This window comes from Scylla paramamosain, unplaced genomic scaffold (assembly GCF_035594125.1).
Source record: "Scylla paramamosain isolate STU-SP2022 unplaced genomic scaffold, ASM3559412v1 Contig13, whole genome shotgun sequence".
NCBI classification, from domain to species: domain Eukaryota; kingdom Metazoa; phylum Arthropoda; class Malacostraca; order Decapoda; family Portunidae; genus Scylla; species Scylla paramamosain.
Window position 1 is genome coordinate 625,001 of NW_026973678.1, and position 24,534 is coordinate 649,534.

The 24,534-nt window shown below is 42.4% G+C and overlaps 2 protein-coding genes and 1 long non-coding RNA gene across 10 annotated transcripts in view; 2 read left to right on the top strand and 1 right to left on the bottom strand.

The window, feature by feature from the left end:
- The window catches only part of LOC135097139 (uncharacterized), a 118,899-nt gene extending 118,863 nt beyond the window's left edge, over positions 1–36 (top strand). The window contains exon 4 of the long non-coding RNA XR_010265404.1: positions 1–36. This exon is cut by the window's left edge and continues 100 nt beyond it. This is a non-coding gene — a long non-coding RNA (uncharacterized LOC135097139).
- LOC135097137 (serine/threonine-protein phosphatase 6 regulatory ankyrin repeat subunit B-like) overlaps positions 1–5,837 on the bottom strand; it is a 21,535-nt gene extending 15,698 nt beyond the window's left edge. Inside the window, exons 1-2 of one of the 3 annotated variants that reach the window (XM_063998900.1) lie at positions 5,105–5,837; positions 1–348 (exon numbers count right to left, since the gene is read on the bottom strand). The exon at positions 1–348 is cut by the window's left edge and continues 59 nt beyond it. In XM_063998900.1, coding sequence (XP_063854970.1) covers positions 1–348; positions 5,105–5,306 — 550 coding nt within the window. In that variant the 5' untranslated portion in view covers positions 5,307–5,837. The remainder of the gene's footprint in view (positions 349–5,104) is intronic. The other 2 variants (XM_063998898.1, XM_063998899.1) reach the window with 2 other exon arrangements.
- Positions 5,838–10,126: 4,289 nt separating this feature from the next.
- LOC135097153 (uncharacterized) lies at positions 10,127–19,054 on the top strand. 6 transcript variants are annotated; one of them, XM_063998924.1, is made up of 6 exons: positions 10,127–10,491; positions 12,495–13,095; positions 14,316–14,396; positions 15,906–16,020; positions 18,046–18,503; positions 18,743–19,054. In XM_063998924.1, exons 3-5 carry the CDS (start codon positions 14,321–14,323, stop codon positions 18,227–18,229), a joined length of 375 nt encoding a protein of 124 aa, XP_063854994.1. In that variant the 5' UTR covers positions 10,127–10,491; positions 12,495–13,095; positions 14,316–14,320; the 3' UTR covers positions 18,230–18,503; positions 18,743–19,054. The 6 variants fall into 6 exon arrangements, 3 of the variants coding, with proteins under 3 accessions (XP_063854994.1, XP_063854993.1, XP_063854995.1); XM_063998923.1 differs by having other exon boundaries at positions 12,495–13,091; XR_010265418.1 differs by lacking the exon at positions 12,495–13,095 and having other exon boundaries at positions 18,050–18,503.
- Positions 19,055–24,534: the final 5,480 nt, after the last annotated feature.

A 24,534-nucleotide genomic window follows, 5' to 3' on the forward strand; every position in this document is an offset into this window, starting at 1 on the left:
AAGTCTCCACCTCGTGGCGGCCAAACTGCACGGCCATGTCCAGCGGGGTGTGTCCACTCTTATTTTGCACGCGCGGGTCACCACCTCGCTCTACCAGCCATCGCAGACATGTCACGCTACCCCCTTCCGCAGCATAGTGCAGGGGTGTGCCGCCATCACTGTCCCTAGCGGTGAGGGGCCAGCCAGCACCCGCCAGCTGCTCCAGTACTTCCACGTGGCCATGGTAACTGGCGGCGTGCACCGGGGTATATGCCTCGAGGTGTTGGGGGGTGGGAGGGGTGACAGGCATGAGGGCCGCCACGCACTGCTGCTGGCCCCGCAATGCAGCATAGTGGAGGGCCATCCTTTCTGTGTGTGTGTGCGTGTGTGTGTCAGCAGAAAATGTTATATTTTTATTATTATTATTATTATTATTATTATTATTATTATTATTATTATTATTATTATTATCATTATCATTATCATCATCATTACCATCATCATCATCGTCATCATCTGCAAAAAATACTTATCACTTTATTCGTTCCTTCGTTCAGGATTAAAGAGAGAGAGAGAGAGAGAGAGAGAGAGAGAGAGAGAGAGAGAGAGAGAGAGAGAGAGAGAGAGAGAGGGACTTCGACTTTCTACATTTTCTCCTCCTCCTCCTCCTGGCTAAGTGAGAGTGAGAGGGGGGAGTGGGTAGGTGACAGATTTGGATAAAAATATATATATATATATATATATATATATATATATATATATATATATATATATATATATATATATATATATATATATATATATATATATATATATATATATATTGGAGGAGGCAGTAGACACCTGCCGAAACGATAATTACTCCCAGTGAGGTCTAAAGCACTGTTCAGGGGGTGCTGTGAACTTATCATTAAACCCAGCTGTGACCTCACTGAACGTTTCCCTTTGTGTCTCACAACACAAGGGGGTAGTCACAGCCTGCCCTCTAAAGACAACTCTCTTCCTCCACACAAAACTACAAGCACCTAATAACACACACACCCTTCACTCAAAAAATTTTAAAATCATGGCGACTCCTACACCAGCCTCGGAGTCCCCATCTGGGGAGGGGACCATAAATGTCCCCAGGTCGGACTGCCTTTCCGTCGACGACCGTAAGTGTCTTGACACCCCCCTCAACTTTTTCTTCATTAACTTCTGCAACATTCGCGGTCTAAGATCTAATTTTCAATCTGTAGAACACCACCTCTCCTCTTCTAAACCTCATCTTCTTTTCCTCACTGAAACTCAGGTGTCTGAGGCAACTGACAGTAGCCCCTTTTCTGTTCCCTCCTACTTTCTCTATCCTCATTTTCGATCCAAAGCTGGATGCTGCGTTTATGTGCGCAATGACTTAACCTGCTCTCGTGCCCACGCTCTTGAATCTTCCGAGTTTTCCACCATCTGGCTTCGACTACAGAGTCATTCTCATACTAAATTTATCTGTGCTGTATACCTCTCTCCTAACTCCTCTGACTATAAGAAATTCTTTGACTACTTAACTTCCAAAGTGGAGCACATTCTGACCCTCTTCCCTTTTGCAGAGATCTCCATTCTTGGAGACTTCAATGTTCACCACCAGCTTTGGCTTTCCTCTCCCTTCACTGACCATCCTGGTGAACTAGCCTACAACTTTGCTATCCTCCATGACCTAGAGCAATTGGTGCAACACCCTACTCGTATTCCTGACCGTCTTGGAGATACGCCCAACATTCTTGACCTTTTCCTGACCTCTAATCCTTCTGCTTATGCTGTCACCCTTTCTTCTCCGTTGGGCTCCTCCGATCACAATCTCATATCTTTATCTTGTCCTATCACTCCAATCCCTCCTCAGGATCCCCCTAAGCGAAGGTGCCTCTGGCGTTTTGCCTCTGCTAGTTGGGGGGACCTGAGGCGGTATTTTGCTGATTTTCCTTGGAATGACTACTGCTTCCGTGTCAGAGACCTGTCTTTGTGTGCTGAGCGCATAACAGAGGTGATAGTGTCTGGCATGGAGGCGTACATTCCTCACTCTTTTTCTCGTCCTAAACCTTCTAAACCTTGGTTTAACACAGCTTGTTCTCGTGCTATACATGATAGAGAGGTGGCCCACAAAAGGTACTTAAGCCTTCCTTCACCAGAATCTCATGCACTTTATATTTCTGCCCGGAACCATGCCAAGTCTGTTCTCCAACTAGCCAAAAACTCCTTCATTAACAGAAAATGTCAAAACCTTTCAAGATCTAACTCCCCTCGTGATTTCTGGCATCTAGCCAAAAATATCTCCAATAACTTTGCTTCTTCTTCTTTCCCTCCTCTACTTCAACCAGATGGCACCACTGCTATCACATCTATTTCTAAAGCTGAACTCTTTGCTCAAACCTTTGCTAAAAACTCTACCTTGGATGATTCAGGGTTTGTTCCTCCCTCTCCTCCACCCTCTGACTACTTCATGCCTCGTATTAAAATTCTTCGTAATGATGTTTTCCATGCCCTCGCTGGCCTAAACCCTCAGAAGGCTTATGGACCTGATGGGGTCCCTCCTATTGTTCTCCGAAACTGTGCCTCCGTGCTTGCACCTTGCCTAGTCAAACTCTTTCAGCTCTGTCTGTCAACATCTACCTTTCCTTCTTGCTGGAAGTTTGCCTACATTCAACCTGTTCCTAAAAAGGGTGACCGCTCTAATCCCTCAAACTACCGTCCTATTGCTTTAATTTCCTGCTTATCTAAAGTTTTTGAATCTATCCTCAACAGGAAGATTCTTAAACATCTATCACTTCACAACCTTCTATCTGATCGCCAGTATGGGTTCCGTCAAGGACGCTCTACTGGTGATCTTCTGGCTTTCCTTACTGAGTCTTGGTCATCCTCTTTTAGAGACTTTGGTGAAACTTTTGCTGTTGCCTTGGACATATCAAAAGCCTTTGATAGAGTCTGGCACAAAGCTTTGATTTCCAAACTACCCTCCTACGGTTTCTATCCTTCTCTCTGTAACTTCATCTCAAGTTTCCTTTCTGACCGTTCTATTGCTGCTGTGGTAGACGGTCACTGTTCTTCTCCTAAATCTATTAACTGTGGTGTTCCTCAGGGTTCTGTCCTGTCACCCACTCTCTTCTTATTATTCATTAATGATCTTCTAAACCAAACTTCTTGTCCTATCCACTCCTATGCTGATGATACCACCCTGCACTTTTCCACGTCTTTTCATAGACGTCCAACCCTTCAGGAGGTAAACATATCACGCAGGGAAGCCACAGAACGCCTGACTTCTGATCTTTCTAAAATTTCTGATTGGGGCAGAGCAAACTTGGTATTGTTCAATGCCTCAAAAACTCAATTCCTCCATCTATCAACTCGACACAATCTTCCAGACAACTATCCCCTCTTCTTCAATGACACTCAACTGTCCCCCTCTTCTACACTGAACATCCTCGGTCTGTCCTTTACTTATAATCTGAACTGGAAACTTCACATCTCATCTCTAGCTAAAACGGCTTCTATGAAGTTAGGTGTTCTGAGACGTCTCCGCCAGTTTTTCTCACCCCCCCAGCTGCTAACTCTGTACAAGGGCCTTATCCGTCCATGTATGGAGTATGCTTCACATGTCTGGGGGGGTTCCACTCATACTGCTCTTCTAGACAGGGTGGAATCAAAAGCTTTTCGTCTCATCAACTCCTCTCCTCTAACTGACTGTCTTCAGCCTCTCTCTCACCGCCGCAATGTTGCATCTCTTGCTGTCTTCTACCGCTATTTTCATGCTAACTGCTCTTCTGATCTTGCTAACTGCATGCCTCCCCTCCTTCCGCGGCCTCGCTGCACAAGACTTTCTTCTTTCTCTCACTCCTATTCTGTCCACCTCTCTAACGCAAGAGTTAACCAGTATTCTCAATCATTCATCCCTTTCTCTGGTAAACTCTGGAACTCCTTGCCTGCTTCTGTATTTCCACCTTCCTATGACTTGAATTCCTTCAAGAGGGAGGTTTCAAGACACTTATCCACCAATTTTTGACCACTGCTTTGACCCTTTTAGGGACTGGCATTTCAGTGGGCATTTTTTTTATTAGATTTTTGTTGCCCTTGGCCAGTATCCTTCCTACATAAAAAAAATAAAATAAAAAAAATATATATATATATATATATATATATATATATATATATATATATATATATATATATATATATATATATATATATATATATATATTGTGATGGGGAGAGAAAGAAGGTGAGAAGTGAGAGGTATGTGAGAGAGGAAGAGAGAGATGAGCAGCACGTAGCAGCGACAGTGAGAGTGGGATGGGAGTGCAGTGTTAAGGGATTTCTTTGGTAGAATGATCAGAACAGAGAAAAGAGAAGGGAAGGAGAGAGAGAGAGAGAGAGAGAGAGAGAGAGAGAGAGAGAGAGAGAGAGAGAGAGAGAGAGAGAGAGAGAGAGAGAGAGGTTCAAATTGTAATTCACATAATATAATTGTGATTAACATAGTGGTGGTTGTTTTACTTTGAATAATAAGATACGTAACACAGTGGCAATGCATCACTACGCAGACAGTTGTTACAGTACTAAAACTAATTGTAAAGCTAACACTAAATAACACGGAGAAAAAATATGATAAAATGCAGTAAAACAAAATTATAAAATAAATGCAGTGCTAATTACGATTACAGACAATATCGTCATTCACCACCATTACTACCACAATCACCATCTCCACTGTCCCCACCACCACCACCACCACCACTGTCATCAAAACTATGACCATCATTATGATTACCACCACCAACTCCACCACCACCACCACCACTACCACCATCATCAACACCATCACCACCACCGCCACCACCACCATCACCCCCACCATCATTACCATCACCATGACCACCACCACTGTACGCATCCCCTCCATTATCACCGTCCCTACCCCTCCCACCATCACCCACACCACCACCATCACCACTTCCACCACCACCAATATCACCACCACCACCACCACCACCACCACCATTATTACCATCACCACTACACCCACTCCGACCCTTACCATTCACACAACCAGCCTCACCACCACCACCACCACCACCATCAAACACCACCACCAGCACAGCCTCACCTTTACTATCCGTCACCAGAGGGTTCGCACCGAGGGTCAGCAGTGCCTTCACTGTCTGGGTGTGGCCCTTCCCGGCAGCCTCCATCAGCGGTGTCGTGTCGGTGGTGCCTCCACCCTCTATGCTGAGCCCCGCCTGCAGTAAGCAACGCAGCAGGTGGTGGTGGCCATTGCTGGCAGCCACACTTACCAGACTCCCCGACATTCCAGCAACAGTGGGGACGGTGATCTCTGAATGGGCACCCCTGGCGAGGGACGACCTAACCCTTGCCTCGTCTCCTTTCTCCACAGCAATGACTAGTTCCTGTGTGTGTGTGTGTGTGTGTGTGTGTGTGTGTATGTGTGTGTGTGTGTGTGTGTGTGTGTGTGTGAAGAGAGAAGAATTGATACCTTTATTTCCTAAGCTAACAGTACAACACGCGATGAATTGCTCACCTATCACTGAATTAGATGAAAAAGGCACAGAAGGAATGCACGCTGATTTTCATCTTATTCATTATCTTAATAACGGCGTTACTACTACTACTACTACTACTACTACTACTACTACTACTACTACTACTACTACTACTACTACTACTACTACTACTACTATATACTGCTACTGTTACTTCTACTACTGCAACTACTACTACTATTACTACTACTACTTCTACTACTACTACTACTACTACTTCTACTACTACTACTACCACCACTACCACTTAGAAATGTGGAAGTGTAGCTGTGTGTATAATAATGATATTTTTGAAACACTTGAAGTAGTATTCAGACAGGTTTTCAAGAAGATGTATGGTGCCTTTGCACCAATAATAAGAATGTTAATTGCTGATATGCTTAATAAATTTCTATTAAGACATCGCCACTCTCCTTGACTTTGTAACTTTTATGAAAAGTTATCTAATTTTAAAAATTTTATTTTTTAAACTCCATAGCTACTTTTTAAAATGTGGATTACATTTTTTTTAATTCAGTATTTCATCACTTGAAAATGACTGACGCCATTGGTGCTCACGACACAGACACAGACACTAAAAGCTGGGCTGGCGTGGCAGCAGCCTCATGAACCACACACTGGGCTGGTCTCATAAGAACATAAGAAATAAGGGAAGCTGCAAGAAGCGACCAGGCTTACACGTGGCAGTCCCTGTATGAAACACACCTACCTATTTCCATCTGTTATCCCCATCCATAAACTTGTCTAATCTTCTCTTAAAGCTCTCTAGTGTCCTAGCACTAACTACATGATTACTGAGTCCGTTCCACTCGTCTACCACTCTATTTGAGTACCAATTTTTTCCTATCTCCTTCCTAAACCTACATTTTTTAAGCTTGAACCCGTTATTTCTTGTTCTACCCTGGTTGCTGATCCTAAGAATTTTGTTTACATCTCCCTTGTTATAACCCTTATACCACTTAAAGACTTCTATCAGGTCCCCTCTTAACCTACGTCTCTCTAAAGAATGTAAATTCAACAGCTTCAACCTCGCCTCGTAAGGAATACTCCTCATCCCCTGTATCCTTTTAGTCATTCTCCTCTGTACTGATTCTAATAGACCTATATCTTTCCTGTAATGTGGGGACTAGAACTGCACCGCGTAGTCTAGATGAGGTCTGACCAGCGCCAAGTATAACTTTAATATTACTCCCGGCCTTCTACTTTTAACACTCCTAAAAATGAATCCTAGTACCCTATTTGCCTTGTTTCTGGCTTCTATGCATTGTTTCCCTAGACGGAGTTCAGAGCTAACTATAACTCCTAAATCTTTCTCGTACCCTGTACCTACCAGAGTTTGGGTGTTTAATGTGTACCTATTGTGTGGGTTTCCTCTACCTACGCTAAGCACTTTGCATTTATTGATATTAAATTGCATTTGCCATCTATCCGTCCATTCATTCATTCTATCTAAGTCTGCCTGCAAGGCGATGGCATCCGATTCTGACCTAATTAATCTACCTATCTTTGTGTCATCCGCAAATTTACTAACATCACTACTAATTCCACTATCCAAGTCATTGATGTACATTAGAAATAACAATGGCCCTAATACTGATCCCTGTGGCACCCCACTAATTGCATGACCCCACTCGGATTTCGAGCCGTTTATTACCACTCTCTGTCGCCTGTCAGTAAGCCATGACCCTATCCAGCCTAACACCTTCCCATCTATCCCGTGTGCCCTAACCTTTCTCAGGAGCCTTTGATGGGGTACCTTGTCAAATGCTTTACTGAAGTCCAGATATAAGATATCATAACTATCACCATTATCTACTGCCTCGTACACCTTACTGTAAAAACTTAACAAGTTTGTCAGGCAAGACTTCCCCTTCGTGAAGCCATGCTGTGACTGATTTATCAAGTTATGTTTGTCTAAATGTTCCCTAATGTTCCTGGCTATTATTGACTCTAACATTTTACCTACAACTGAAGTTAAGCTGACAGGTCTATAATTAGACGCTAAAGTTTTATCTCCTTTCTTAAAGATGGGTACTACATTAGCCTGCCTCCACATTACTGGTACCTCACCCGACTCCAGTGATTTCCTAAAGACAGAAACTAACGGCTCACTAATAATCTCTTTACATTCCTTAAGTACTCTGGGATATATTTCATCAGGTCCTGGTGACTTGAACTTTTTTAGCCTATCTATCTCCTGTTCCACTATCTCCCTAGTTATGGAAATATGTCAGCTTCTCATTCTCATCTGCTCTAAACACCTGTTCACTATCTGGCATATCCTGCATGTTTTCCTGAGTGAAGACAGTTAAAAAATACTCATTCAGAATCTTACTAATCTCCTCCCCAGAACTAACCAGCTCCCCATCTGCTGCCTTTAATGGACCTACAGTATCCTTATTCTTCGTCCTGTATACCTAATAAAATCCCTTGGGGTCCGTCTTCGCCTGGCTGGCTACCTTTGATTCATAATTGTCCTTAGCTTTCCTCGTTAACTTCCTGACTGTTCTAACTAATTCATTATATTGTGTCCTTAAAACTTCCTCACCTGCCCTTAATCTCCTATATACGAGTATACTTCTCTTACGCCCTATATAATGCTTTAACCTAGCAGTCATCCATTTAGGGTCATTTTTTTGTGATCTTATTGTTCTATACGGGATATTTGCTAACTGACCTGTATGAACTTTATCTACGAAATATTTATACAATTTATCTACATTTACTTCACTTAGTCCCCTCATCTCATCCCCTACCATCCTCTCCACTCCCTCATCTACTCGCCTCGACCTCACCTCTCTCATTTCCGTATGACCTGACATTCCAACATACTCACACCTAGCTCCCCCCCTTCCTCTTTCCTCCTCCCTTCCGGACACATCTCCCCTCCTCTTGTCCTACACCCTCACGCCTCACCTCACCTCTCTCATCCTGCCTTATCTCTCTGAACTCCGCCCCTGACCTGACCTCACCCTGCATCCTTTGCCAGTCCACTCCTTGGAGGTACCTTTTTAATTCTTCAAAATCTGCTCTCCTAAAGTCAGGTATTTTACTAGTGTTTTTGTTTCTAACAGTTTCTTCCCATTCTAAATTGTACCTAATTTCCCAATGGTCACTGTTACCTAGCTGTCCTCCAACCTCTACCTGCGTGACTGCTTCCTCCCTGTTAGTAAGAATTAAATCTAGAATATTATTCCCCCTTGTGGGTTCTACGACTACCTGTTTTAAAAAATTATCCTGAATTACCTTAAGAAATTCATCTGCTTCCTTGTTACCCACAATCAGACTCCAGTCGATATTCCTAAAATTAAAATCTCCTACCACACATACCTGACTGTACCTGCATGCTCTGTTTAATTCCTGCCACAGTGAGGTGTTAATTTCCTCTGTACTGGTCGGTACTGTACTGACTGCGATACTTCCTTAAGATCTACCCATATCGACTCTGCTTTGTTATCTGTTTTAATTCTATTGTTCATGCAACACTGTAATGTGTCCCTAACGTAGAGCGCGACGCCTCCTCCTCTCCTGTTTTCCCTATCTTTATAAAACATTGTATACCCATCTATCTTAACCTCTGGATTAAATACTTTTTCTGACATGTCTAACCAAGTTTCAGTTAAAGCAATGATATCAAATTTCTCTACGCTCGCTATTCCTCTAAGCAAGTCTGTTTTATTCAGAATACTTTTACAATAGTAGAACAGTAGTAGTAGTAGTAGTAGTAGTGATGGTGGTGGTGATGGTAATATTGATATTAGTAGTAGTAGTAGTAGTAGTAATAGTAGTAGTAGTGATGGTGGTGGTGGTGGTGGTAGTAATATTGATAATAATAGTAAAGTAGTGTTGTAGTAGTAGTAGTAATAATGGTGGTGATGATGGTGTTAGTAATATCGGTAGTAGTAGTAGTAGTAGTAGTAGTAGTAGTAGTAGTAGTAGTAGTAGTAGTAGTAGTAGTAGTAGTAGTAGTAGCAGTAATAGTAGTAGTAGTAGAAGCAGCAGCAGCATATGTTTGTTAATGGAATCGGCAGCGATAAGGTCATCTCCCCCATCCTAACAAAATAATACAACGGTAATCGGTAATAAATCATCAATGAAGTTTCACATTACAATAGCCTGTAACATGGAATCATAAATATTCCTCATATCACATCATTAAGTCGTTAATAATAACAAAAACTTAACTATTGTAATATACAATTATATATAACACAAAAATAAAACGAACATCCCCCGTAACATTTCATAAACCACAATACAAAATAACAAGCCTGAGTGCCCAGTTCTCTTGCAGTGCTTTTATTTAGTGTTTTCTTTTCTGTAGTGTTATTAATCCCCAACCTATGTTCGTGCGCCCCTATGCACTGTTTTGTAACCAACCTTTCTTTAATAAACTGTTAAACTGCGACTGATGTACAGGAACAGTACAAGGTTTTCGGTACAGGTCAGAGTACGTTTCAGAAAAGATGAGATTGCTATTTTTGCTGTTCGAACTTTCTTAGGTTTCGAGACGTGAGCTCGAGGCGATGAAGGGTTGAGCCTGAGGGACTTCCCATTTTTCAGTGTGTGTGTCGTGGTGGCGAGGAGCGGTGGTGTAGCTTCCTTTGGCTCCTCCTGCTTCTCCTTTCTTTTCCCCCTTTAGTCTTTTTTAACGTTTGTCCTCGTGTCCCTCTTCCTCCTCGTTGCCTTTCCATCGTTATCGTTATCATCACCCTCGCCCTCTCCGCCGGCCTTGTGTTTCTCACTTACATCTGCAGATGGGGCTCACCCTCCTCTTCCTTTTTCTGCTGCTTCAACGCTTCTCGATTTTAATTTTCTTTCTTCTCGTTCTCATCTTTTATCTTGTCCTCCACCACTCCTCTACACACGAACAAGGACACACACACGCCACACTGTCACTGTCGATCCGGTGTCATTGCAACGTCTTGTTCAGGTGAGTTTCAAGCCTTGTATTAAACAGTGGAAGTTTGCTTATCTCGTTGCAAGCGTGTATGTGTGTGTGTGTGTGTGTGTGTGTGTGTTAGTTTTCATGATGTTTATAGATAAGTTTGATAAGTTTTTATGTAGTTTACATGCTTTTTAGGGGTAAGTTTTGTTTTCATATTTCCAAGATACACGTATATCTATTTTATTTTTAAAAATGTTGGTAATGGTACTCAGACTCTTTACGTCCCTCCATCATCACCAGTTTGCTTGTTTTCTCCCTCGCTTCTCCACTCGTTGGCATTTTCTCCTCCTCCCTCACTGTTTACTTGTTCTCTTCCTCCATCCTTCGCTCGTTCCTCGTTTTGCACCCTCCCACTCCTTTATGTACTTCTCTATCTTCCCTCTTGCCTCTTCTCAAGTTAATTTGTTCCTGCATCAGTAGTGAGATTTTAAAATATTTGGTAGTATTCCCAGTATCACGTGAACATTGATAATTTTTCCAATAGGTTTACAATTATTACCCTTCATCTTCTTTCCATCCTGCCCCCTGCCACCTTCCCTGCCTCCACCCGTGCCTCCTTCCTCAGACTCTACCCCCTGCTGGCCTCTGTTACTTCTTGCTGCTTTCCTCTCTCCTTCCTCCTCCTCCACTGTTCTTTCTTTGCCTGTCAGTTGGTTTCTTGCAGCATTCCACCGTTTTCCTTCTCCCTCCCTCCGCTCTAAACGTCAAGATGATAAATTTCATTCTCTTGTTCGTTTGCTGTCTCCTGTCTACCACTTCTCTCTCTCCTTTCCTCCCTCCCTCTTCAGAGATTTATTTCCTTCACTGGTGGATGGAGAGTTGTGCATCGTGGAAGGAGGAGAGGGTGGGGAGGGGAGTAAGGGAATGTTAGATGGCTAAGTTAGATGTACTTGGCTTCATTATCGCTTCTTTTCATGGTAATTTGGTGGTATTAGCTGGTGGTACTACTACTACTACTACTACTAATTATTATTATTATTATTATTATTATTATTATTATTATTATAATAATTATTATTATTATTATTATTATTATTATAGGATACAAGCTCTTCAGGGGTCATTCGGTCCCTCGTTTCCCCCTGATTCATGTGTTTCCTCCATTACTCGTAATAAAGTAACTGCTAGTTACTTTCTTTTCTCCACGCCTCCATCCCCATCCTCCTCTTCTCCTTCCCTACTTTCTCTCCTCGTCCCTCCACCTCCTCGTCCCCCTCCTCGTTTCCCTCCCTCCCTCCCTTCCTCCTAGAATTGCCTCCCAACTATTTCGGAATTAATCGTAAATCGTCCTTCTGGTGATTCATGGTTTAAAATATTATAATTTACGTGATGCGTGTTAATGTTAAAAGTTCCTTGAATACTGGCAATGCACGCGACGTGCGTCTCGCTGATATATTTTTCATCATCCTCTTCGCGCTTCCAACTTCTGCCCTGAATGTTTCTCTTTCCCTTTCCCTCTTTTCTTTCTTTAACTAACGCTCTGTTATGATCCCCACCTTTGCGCCTTCTTTTTTTTTTTCATCCGCCGCCACCTTCTCTGTCTGTCCGTCTGTCTGTCTGTGCCTCGCCCCTTTCTGTTTATCTTTATCTCTTGTCTGTCTTTCTTTCTCTGTCAGCGTCTGCCTCTCGTCGATTCCCTTTCAATTTTCTGTTATCGCTTACTCGTACGTGTGATAAATTATACAGATCTTTGTAATTTCTTTTCACTTCCAAAAGCTGCTAGTATATTTACTCCATTGCTGCCTCGGTGCAAGTTTTCAAGTCCTTGAAATAATTAGGCAGTCAGTTATTTGTTATTGACGAGGATTACGGAACAACAACAATAACGAATGAACGCTTTTAGATGGTTGTGATACGTATACCACCTGTTTACCAAATATAATAATAGGAGCTTCAACTCTTGCGATCCGTATTCAAACATTTGCTATAGTTCTTGTTAACACAGAAAATAAGCAATAGATTACACAAATTTCTTTGGTTTGTAACAGGAAACCGGAACAAGGAGACATGAAAGTTGGCAGTGCGTGTGGCTGTGGTGAGCGGCGGCGGCGGCGGCGACGACGACGACGACGACGACGACGACGACGACGACGACGACGACGACGACAACGACGACGACTTGTGGCGTGGCGAGCGGGTTTCTGCAGTATCCCTCTCCTTCCCGTTTTCTGTTCTTCCCCGTTCTCTTCCTCCGCCTCGTGTACTGCTACTCGCTCTTGTACGGTGACTTTTTTTTTTCCTTCGTTGCAATATTTTGTCGTCTGTTTTCTCTTTTCTTCTCGTGCTTTTTATTCACATTATTATTTCTTATTCTATTTTGTTTATTTTGTGTGTTTGTACGTGTGTATTTTCCTCTTCCACATTTTATTTGGATTTTCTTAATTTTTCTCGTATTTTTCTATTCTTCCTTGTATCACACACACACACACACACACACACACACACACACACACACACACGCCGCGTAGTGTAGTTGTTGTTAGCACGCTCGGCTCACAACCAAGAAGGCCTGGGTTGGAATCCCGGGAGCGACGAGGCAAATGGGCGAGCCTCTTAATGTGTAGCCCCTGTTCACCTAGCAGCAAGTAGGTACGGGATGTAACCCGAGGGGTTGTGACCTCGCTGTTTTATTATTAAATAGTTTGCATATTTATTTATCTACATATATTATTTGCATATTTATTTATCTACATATATTATTTTTATTTTATTATTATTATTATTATTATTTATTTTATTTTATTTATTTATTTATTTATTTTGTGTGTGTGTGTGTCGGGGATGAGTTTTACAGCTCTCATCGCAAGTTGTATTAAAATTCAATAGCCACATTTGCTCGCTCGTGTATATATTGTTTAGTGTTATCAGCGGTTCTTAAGAAACAGGATTTTAAGAGATTATAAACTTTACGTGATATTAAGTTTTGTTTGGTTAACACTTGATGCGCTTCATCCTTCTCTCGCTCTTTGTTCGTGTTTCATTCTCTTTCCTCATGTAAACTGCTGTCCTCATTCGTTTGTTTCCTTCTTTTATGCACTTCAACCATCCAGCCACAATTTCTCGGCTGCCTCTGCACTTGTGTTGTTGTCTTGTTCATCTTGTATTCTAAGGCAATGGAACAGTCCGTTGATTTCTGTTGATATTTTTAAATTCTTGCACTATATACATTTTTCATAGATTTTCCTGGAAACCATGATTTTAAGACCAATTGGAAAGTGGGTGAGTGTTCGAAAGCACACGCAAAAGTTCCTAATTTCACCGTAAGTCACTAGAGGCAAACTTTAATGATTCAGTAAATCTTTGTTAATGTTGCATTCTCCCCCTTTACAGATTGCCTGCTCATCTTTCCCTTCCTCAACGCTTTGTTATTCTCGTCTTCCGCTTTTATTCCTGCTTCACTTCTAGTTTCAAGAGACTCGGTTTGTGAGTCGTATGCTTGCGTGCGTTGCAGTGGTGAGAGGAAATGTGTGTGTGTGTGTGTGTGTGTGTGTGTGTGTGTGTGTGTGTTCTGGCTAGTGGACAGAAGACGTGTGTGTGGTGGGGTGGGGACAGTATTTAGTGAAGGAATGTGGTTGTGTGTGTGTGTGTGTGTGTGTGTGTGTGTGTGTGTGTGTGTGTGTGTTAGGGGGGGTGGGAATGGTGGTGGGTGACGGGGAGCGCGTCGTTGCAGTCTTAACATTTTCTCTTGTTATCCACGTCCTCTTTGTCAGCCTCCACCTTTTCTTGTCCCTGAGTTTTCTGCTTCCTTTTCTGCATGAACTTACACATATCGTCGTCTCCTTTTACTTCTTCATCCTTTTGCTTTTCAGTCGTGATGGTCCTCGTCCAGCTCCTCGCCACCTCACCACACGCCACCACCGTCCCTGTTGATGCTGCCGTCAACTTTATTGGTGAGCCTTGCGTCCCAAAGGTTTTTTTTCCCCTCTTTTTCTCCTGTATTCCTCACCGCTCGTTTAGGCTGTCGTCTTTCCCTTCCCCTTTCTCTTTCTTTTCACCACACTTTCACCACTCTCTCTCTCTCTCTCTCTCTGTCTCTCTCTCTCTCTCTCTCTCTCTCTCTCTCTCTCTCTCTCTCTCTCTCTCTCTCTCTCTCTCTCTCTCTTGTTTTGGAATAAATTATCTAAAAATATCGTTTAATTACGTGATTTTTTTTTCTCATGCTTTTCTTGTCCCCATTTCCTTTCTCTCAGCTTCCATTTATTTTTCTTGAATAAATTCTAAGGCGTTAAAGCAAGAGAGCAGGATACCGAGAAAACAATATCTGCGTGTAATGTTCACCACCACGGTCTTGGAGATCACGTGTTAGACCAAAGCGAGCTATATATGTATACACCTCAGGAAAAGCGTAGAGTTCATGGCATCCTGATCAGTGAGTAAGCTTGGGATTTTTCTTAAACCACTCATCTCATCCTGTTTTCCATGTAGGAGGAGGTCAGGGAGAATATATCTGCTCCCTCTTCATGATCGCCTCTATATGTATGACTGAGATTTTTCACACACCTCACCTCGTTCTCTTGTTCAGGGAGATCAGTAACTGCTCGCTTATTAATTAATTTTCACTGCAACATACAACAATTCACAGCACTAGAAACAATGTATGAAATATCTGTGAGCGTGTACAAGAAACGAGGGGATTAAAGAGTATGTTCTGTAATTTCTACCCAGTATAATGTTTGGAGGCGGCTGTCAAACAAGAAGAGATGTCTCAGTGTGCCAAATAGCAGTGAAAAGTTAAGAATCCTTGGCATCGGAGTGCAAAGCGGAAATTGGCTTGTCAGGCGATAGCTAGGGACGATACCTCACATACTACTTCCTCATTCTTTTTCTTTTACTACTTCATCATTCCTTTCTCTTTTGTCTTGGTGGTCCTTGTCCTGCCCCTCGTCACTCGCCGCCACCTCTCCCCGTCAGCTTTATTTATTGGTGAGTTTCAAGACATGCAGCCCAAATTTTCTCTCTCTCTCTCTCTCTCTCTCTCTCTCTCTCTCTCTCTCTCTCTCTCTCTCTCTCTCTCTCTCTCTCTCTCTCTCTCTCTCACTTTTCTTTTGAGTTACTGTAACTTTACAAAGATTTAAAAGCTTTCATATTTATGCATTTTATGATTGTGTAAATTTCTTGTACATTTTTTGTTCGGTTTCAGATTCCAACCAGACTTTCATGTTTTTTTTCAACCTTTTTCTCCATTTTCCCTTCTCTTTTCACTCCAGGTTGTTTTAATCTTTAAGGCTTTGAAGAGAGAACAAGATGCTGATAGAATAATGTGTGTGTGTGTGTGTGTGTGTGTGTGTGTGTGTGTGTGTGTGTGTGTGTGTGTGTGTGTGTTTGACGAGTATTGTGTATTTGCTTATTGTTTTCTACTATTTTTGGTTTTCTCTTTTGACGTTCCATTTTTTTTTCAGTTACCTGTCGAACTTCATTGCAGTCCTCGCCGTTGCATTCCCACATGCGTCGCTGTCATGGCACCCTGGCACCCTACAGCCACAACTGCTGCTGCTGTCTTTTATCCTGTAACAGGTGATGTGTAGCAGTTCATTCGTTATTCCGCAAGCGATGTTTTTTTTTTGAAAAAATAATCGCAATTTTCCGAAAGAATGACAATTTTCAGCAAAACCGTGGACATTATATATAATCTTTCCCTATTCCTGTGCCTAGATTTATTATTCTCTCCCCTTGCAAGTCTACCACCCCCCATCTCCATCCTTGCCGTGGTATCTTTCAGTTAACTTTCACCTGTGTGCTGTGTTTTACTTTTTTTTTTTTTTTTTTACCTTTTTCATTGACTTATTGCTGTCTTCTTTTTCTCTCCGTTTTTTTTTTTTTTTTTCGCTCCGATAATCATGTTAATTTCCTCACACACTACGGCTCTTTTCTAGCAGCTGTCATTTAGGATTAGGAATATCTACTGGATGGTGTTCTGTCCCTTGGTAGTAAGGAGTGCTGAGTATTATTAACCTACAGTTTTAGCCACAAATATTGCTGATCATTAGTTATATTATGGTGTGGTAGTGATGTCAGGCTGCAGTGGTGAAATGTTTTCTTGATGTGGTGGTGGTTACACAAAGGTAGTGAGAGATAATGAATGGTACAGTGATACACACAAGGTACAGTCGGCTTCAAAATGAAACGCACTTTCTTTACCTCTATTTCCACCAATATTTCTAGCCTCTTACCATGTCAACTCCAAGTTTATTAGGAGGCGTAAATATGATTGGTTGGAAGTCTGAAGCTTCCTGTACATGCGGTAAAGGTAATAATGTGAATGACTTGTGATGATGAGGGGAGAAAGGTGGCGATAGATGAGGATGGTGGTGATATTATTCAGTGAGTGAAGAAAAGGTTGACGCATGGTGCTGGAGGTGGCGGGGGGTGTGAGAGTGACAGTGGTGGAGGAGCAGAGGTAATGTGATTGTCAATGATGGGTGCTGGAGTGATGGAGGTCACGGGAGGTTGGATAACGGCGTGATGATTAGTGATGGGAGTAATGGATATGACGTGTTGTGAGGGAATGATGATTAATGATGGGAAGTGATGTGTACTGACAGCCTATTTTTCTTTAGGGCAATATGGGCTTCGGTTCCCTCCCATTGCTTCCTTGCAACCCTGTCTCCTTTCTCATTTACTGAGTTTCACATATTACCGTTACTGGTAATTTAAATTTTCTTTACTCTGAGTTGTGACCTTCGTTCTTTCACTAAATTCAGAGTATCGAATGATAATTTTTACGTAATGAAAAAAAAAAAATTTCAAGATTCTTATCACTGCAGTCTCTCTCTCTCTCTCTCTCTCTCTCTCTCTCTCTCTCTCTCTCTCTCTCTCTCTCTCTCTCTCTCTCTCTCTCTCGGTATTGTCGATTAAATAAGTCATTGGTAAGCGGCTGTGGTTCGTAAACACTGTTTGAGAGGACAGACTAGGTCCCAGGGGAGGAGAAGAGGGAGAGAGAAAAGAAGGACGGTGTAAGTGCTCTGTACAGAGGATGGAAGGTGAAGCAGAGAATCGACAATACTGAGAGAGAGAGAGAGAGAGAGAGAGAGAGAGAGAGAGAGAGAGAGAGAGCCAACACGTTTCCTGCTTTTCGTTCTTCCTTTGTGTTCCCCGCCAGTCATTACTAGCATCACAGCAACACAACCGGCGGCGTGGTCGTGCTGCTTTTAAATTCCACCGAAAATGCACCGAGGAGACGCGCGAATGTAGGGAAATTGTTTGTTACTTTTGTTAATATTCTCTCTCTCTCTCTCTCTCTCTCTCTCTCTCTCTCTCTCTCTCTCTCTCTCTCTCTCTCTCTCTCTCTCTCTCTCTCTCTCTCTCTTTCTTTCTCAGTATTGTCGATTCTCTGCTTCACCTTCCATCCTCTGTACAGAGCACTTACACCGTCATTCTTTTCTCTCTCCCTCTTCTCCTCCCCTGGGACCTAGTCTGTCCTCTCAGACAGTGTTTACGAACCACAGCCGCTTACCAAAGACTTATTTAAAATCGATTTCTTTCCCCACCTCTTTCCCTATCATTGCTAGTTTTCTTAGCCTAACATAACTTGTTATCCAGCCAGGCGTGTGAGCGGTGTTGTGATCGTCGCCTAGAGGTGTCCATGTTCCGGGAGTCGCTGCCCTTCCAGTCCCCCTCCGCTGTCTGTCTGAGCAACCTGGGTGAAGAGCGGCGGACGCCGCGTTCCATGTTAATGTTTGCTGACCAGCCGTCCTCTCTTATTTTCTCAGTCCTAGCGAGGTGAAGGAGGGACGCTTGCTTCTGCGACAAACAGAAGCAATCCGCGAGGACGACAGGAAGGTGCGAACGTTTGAGGTGGATGAAAATAATTAATTGATTGCTCAATATGTTGCTGACGAGCAGTCTTCAACGTTCGCACCGTGTCGTCCTCGTGGGTTGCCATCTTCAACGTTTCACCTTCACCACTTTATCAGAGGCCGCCTCCTTTACTAACTAGTAGGGACTGGAGAGGCAAAGAGGACGGGGCTGATCAGCAAACGGATGGAGAAACCAAGAGTGTATGTATGGATAAGTAGTATGGGGTTGTTAGTTCAGCTTGAAAACTTTGTAGTATGCAACGTAATATAGCAGGGTAATAGGCAGGGGGAACAGGTTAAGTTCAAGTTGCCTTTAATGTGAAGACCATAATATGAAGTGAGGTGGAGTTTTATTTCGTGCGTAATTTAAAGTAGTAATTAATTATTCACAAAATTCTCCTCGCGAATTCTCAGTTATTCGCTGCTCTCTCGCTTCCCAGATGCCATCTCGTGTCTCCAACCCTACGGGGTGGTTGTAAGCACCGAGCAGAATCAGGGAGCCACGACGTAAGTATGGGGATAGCCCGCGAATGCCCGGCGATGTCTTTAGTACGAAAACTCTCGGAGGGTGAAGAGGCACGTGGCATTCAGCGGGTGAGAACTCGCATGTTGCTGGAAGACAAGTAAGTGTTGCAACTATGGAGATCTACCACCAGAGCGGTAGCCGGCCATTACGAATTACCCACACCATTTTGAGATGAAGAACCGGATCTGCCAAACAACAACAACGAGATGGCGCAGAAACGCTTGAAGGGACAGACGACGCCTCGCTAGGGATTCGGACTTCAGACGACGATATGCAGGAGAGAGAGAACAATTGCTGTTAAAGAGCGATGCCAGCGTCTGAACGTGAAGGACCACGAGGAGTAACCTGGTGCCTGCCTCACCATCCACTCATGAACCCAAACAAACCTGAGGAAGTGAAGGCTTTGTTTGCGCAGCGAAGTACAACAACGTTTCCCTCAAAGACTGAGTGATGCAGGTTCCTGACCTAAAGAGCAAACTGGTGGGTGCCCTTCTGCGTTTCCGAAGTGAACGGATTGCCGCGATGGCTGATGTGAAGGCAATGTTTCTCATCAAGCTGGCGTGACCCCTCTTCACCGAGACTCCTTAAGATAGATAGATAGATAGATTTATTGACTACACAATCATATTACAGCAAACAAAACTAAAACAAAAACTAAAATACAAAAAAATATCCACAGCAGTAGTCCATTAATAATTGTAGTCCACAATATTCTAAATCATTAAATAAATATTCTTGCAATGCAGCAAAAGAACTCCCAAAATACAAAATAAAATTTTTTTTTTCTCTACCCAAAAATAGACATTACCAGATATTATACAAATTATTCGCATTCATTTAAATTTCCTTATTTATATACTTTAAGTACATCGAAAATTACATTACACATCTCGCTAGTTGTACATTTTGTAAATACATCTTCCATTGTTTCGTATCTATAGTTATTTCTTAGATGTTGGGTGAGAGTACAGTTCTCCAGTACGTGTCTCTCCGTCTGTATCTCACCACAACTGCACAGCCGCTCCTCCAGCGGTAAGCGGCCCCGTCCTCGCCTATTCCATCGCCCTGTTTCTATAGCTAGAGTGTGGCCAGATAATCGAAACCTTGTAAAATCCAGTCTATGAAACTCATTTAAGATTTGCCTCTTAGTGTAAATCTCGTGTGTGGATAATGTGGGATTTATGTCTTTATACACTATACATCTTGATGTACCTGAATCTCTGATGCAACACTTCGCTTTCTCCAATAACACAGACATGTCAGGTACTTCCCCTCTTATCATTTCTTTCACGCACTTGCCCATATTCGTGTTCTCGTTTATTACTTTTCTCATTGCAAAAGATAGTGGATCATCATTCATACTGGACCTCTCATCCCACATTTTCTTTAAAAACTTATGTTGTCTATATTTCACAAGGTCAGGAAGCGATGGATAACCCGACTCGACATAACACACCACGTTAGGAGTAGTTTTTCTCACCCCTAACAGTTGTTTCAGTGCCCAGTTATAAAGCTTAACTACAGGTTTAACGTCAGCATCAATCCAGGACTCACAACCATACACTAGTGACGACAGGAGGGCAGCGTCAAACACACGTCGCTTTACTATAAAGGGGATATCATTATTCTTCTTTAAAAACGATATAAACTTTAACACATGACATAATTTGTTCTTTGCATGTACCTTGACGGCAGAAGACACAGAACCGTCACACGTAAATGGTGAACCCAAATACATATAACTATCACAGTGTTCCACTTTCATACTCGTACCACCTACACTAAACGGCTCCTTGTCTCCTAGCCCACCATTGATGACAAAAAATTTCGTCTTTGCACTGTTTATCCTCATGCCATACTCTTTACAATATTCCTGTAATATCCTTAGCTTAATGTACATATTCTCCCTACTCGTTGATAATAATACTGTATCATCCATGAACATTAAAATTTTTAACCATTCTATAAATACTTCTGGTCTACAGAGATTCCTTTGGTGGAAAGATGGGAACCTAAGGAGGGTACGGCGCGCCTACCGAATGACGGGTATGTCTTTTCGGGTGTGTATGGAGTCCCTCCTGTGCTGCTTACTCATTGCAACGAACTTTGACCGACTGTGAGGAAGAATATCGCATAGCTAGTAGTTACTGAACATGGAGGGGCTTGTACGTGGACAACTTACTTCTTTCAGTACCCTCCACCGAAAAGGGCTCCAGATTTACTCGCGATCTTCGGCTCACAAAGAGAGGATTTCTGCTAAGTGGGTTAGTAGTAACCATAAGGAGACATAGTACAGTACTGTGTCCTACAGAGAGCGACAGGAATAAGAATAGATCTGAGTAAGGACGCACTGGCTACAAAACGGGATCTGGAAAGGGATCAGTCAATCAACTAGCTGTGAGGGGAGTACTGAGGGTGAGCAGCTCCGTTCATGACCCTCTTGGACTGGTCAGTCCTGTAATGATTAAGGCGAAGGCGATGATCAATTAAGGCGAAGGCGAAGATCTTTCAGGACGAGTGCAGCCGATAAGGAAGGATGGATGACCCCCTCCTAAATCACCACAGGTCCTAGTTGGTTGGCTTGGCTGGAGGAGTTACCAGGACTGACGGTCTTTCAAGTTCCCCGATGCTACAGGCGGGAGGACATGGGAGATGTTTTATCACTTACCAACTGCATCATTTCAGATCAAACAGGCTGAGATGGTGATATTAAGAGTTGTTCAAACCACAACGTGCAAAGAGGAGATGAACATCCTAAAGTCAAAGTCAAAGAAAAAACACTACAGAGGAAACATTCGATCTGTCGAGTGGAACCCCTTCATGGGTGAGGGTGGATTTTATACTCCATGTGGACGGCTGGACCACGCACCGTTGCCTGCTACAAGTCGGTATCCCATTTCCATGCTCATACGGAGAGAGATCATCATATCACAAAATTGATTCTACAAGAGTGCATGAGGACTTTACTTGACAGTTCACGCAGGATGGGAGCATGTTACGTCACACTTACTGGATTCCACATACACCACCTGCCTGAGGACCGAGAGTAACCCCCATGCTGGCACCATTCTCGTCAGCTGGAGTGGATTGCTTCAGACCGTTCTTGGTCAAAGTGGAAAGAAGCAGAGTGAGTGAGTGGGGATGCCTCCACGTGCATGACTACACACATAAGAACATAAGAAATAAGGGAAGCTGCAAGAAGCGACCAGGCTTACACGTGGCAGTCCCTATATGAAATATACCTACCTATTTTCTATTTATTATCCCTATCCATCCATAAACCTGTCTAATCTTCTCTTAAAGCTCTCTAGTGTCGTAGCAATAACGTTGTTAAACTTGATTTACCGAGTCCGTTCCACTCATCTACCACTCTGAGAACCAAACCTAAACCTAAATTTTTCAAGCTTGAACCCATTATTTCTTGTTCTCTACCCTGGTTGCTGATCCTAACAATTTTGCTTATACCACTTAAAAAGACTTACTTTTTAATAAAAGTATCAGGTCCCCTCTTAAAATAACATCTTTCTAAAGAATGTAAATTTAACAGCTTCAATCTCGCCTCGTAAGGAATACTCCTCATCCCCTGTATCTTTTTAGTCATTCTCCTCTGTACTGATCTATATAAAATACATCTTTCTAAAGAATGTAAATTTAACACAGCTTCAATCTCGCCTCGTAATGAATACTCCTCATCCCCTGTATCCTTTTAGTCATTCTCCTCTGTACTGATCTATATAAAATACATCTTTCTAAAGAATGTAAATTTAACACAGCTTCAATCTCGCCTCGTAAGGAATACTCCTCATCCCCTGTATCCTTTTAGTCATTCTCCTCTGTACTGATCTATATATATCTAATAGAGACCTATATCACAGCGTAGTCTACACGAGGTCTGACCAGCGAGCGCCAAGTATAAAACTTTAATATCACTTCCGGCCTTCTACTTTTAACACTCCTAAAAATGAATCCTAGTACCCTATTTCACCTGTTTCTCAAGACGGAGTTCAGAGCTATATAACTCCTAAATCTTATCTAAATCTGCCTGCAAGGCGATGGCATCCGATTCTGACCTAATCTTACCTATCTGTGTCAACCGCAAATTTACTAACATCACTACTAATTCCACTATCCAAGTCATTGATGTATACTATATTAAAAACAACAATGTCCCTAATACTGATGATCCCTGTGGCACCCCACTCGGATTTAGAGCCGTTTATTACAAACAACTCTCTGTCGCCTGTCGCTTAGCCATTACCTTATCCAGCCTATCACCCTCCCATCTATCCCGTGTGCCCTAACCTCTCTCAGGAACCTCTGATGGGGTACCTTGTCAAAGGCTTTACTAAAGACCAGATATAAGATGTCATAACTATTACCATTATCTGCTGCTTCCTACACTTTACTGTAAAAACTTGTCAAGTTTGTCAGGTAAGACTTCCCCCTTCGTGAAGCCATGCTGTGACTGATTTATCAAGTCATGTTTGTCTAAATGTTCCCTAATGTTCCTTGCTATTATTGACTCTAATATTTTACCTACAACTGAAGTTAAGGTTTTATCTCCTTCCTTAGAGATGGGTACTACATTAGCCTGCCTTCACATTACTGGTACCTCACCCGACTCAAGTGATTTCCTAAAGACAGAAACTAACGGCTCACTAATAAAGTAATCTCTTTGCATTCCTTAAGTACTCTGGGATATATTTCATCAGGTCCTGGTGACTTGAACTTTTTTAGCCTATCTATCTCCTGTTCCACTATCTCCTCAGTTATGGAAATATGTCAGCTTCTCATCATCTGCTCTAAACACCTGTTCACTATCTGGCATATCCTGCATGTTTTCCTGCGTGAAGACAGTTAAAAAATACTCATTCAGAATCTTACTAATCTCCTCCCCAGAACTAACCAGCTCCCCATCTGCTGCCTTTAATGGACCTATAGTATCCTTATTCTTCGTCCTGGTCCGTCTTCGCCTGGCTACCTTTAATTCATAATTGCCCTTTGCTTTCCTCGTTAACTTCCTGACTGTTCTAACTAATCCATTATATTGTGACCTTAAAACTTCATCACCTGACCTTAATTTCTTATATATATATATATATATATATATATATATATATATATATATATATATATATATATATATATATATATATATATATATATATATATATATATATATATATATATATATATATATATATACTTCTCTTCCGCCCTATATAATGTTTTACCCAGCAGTCATCCATTTAGGGTAATTTTTCTGTGATCTTACTGCTCAATACGAGATATTTGCTAACTGACCTGTATGAACTTTACGAAATGTTTATACAATTCATCTACATTTACTTCACCTAATCCCCTCATCTCGGCCCCTACCATCCTCTCCACTCCCTCCTCTACTCGCCTTGACCTCACCTCTCTCATTTCAGCATGACCTGACATTCCAACACACTCACACTCCCCCCTTCCTCTTTGCTCCGCCCCTTCCGGACACATCTTCCCTCCTCTTGTCCTACACCCTCACGCCTCACCTCACCTCTCTCATCCTGCCTTATCTCTCTGAACTCCGTCCCTGACCTGACCTCACCCTGCATCCTTTGCCAGTCCACTCCTTGGAGGTACCTTTTTAATTCTTCAAAATCTGCTCTCCTAAAGTCAGGTATTTTACTAGTGTTTTTGCTTCTAAAAGTTTCTTCCCATTCT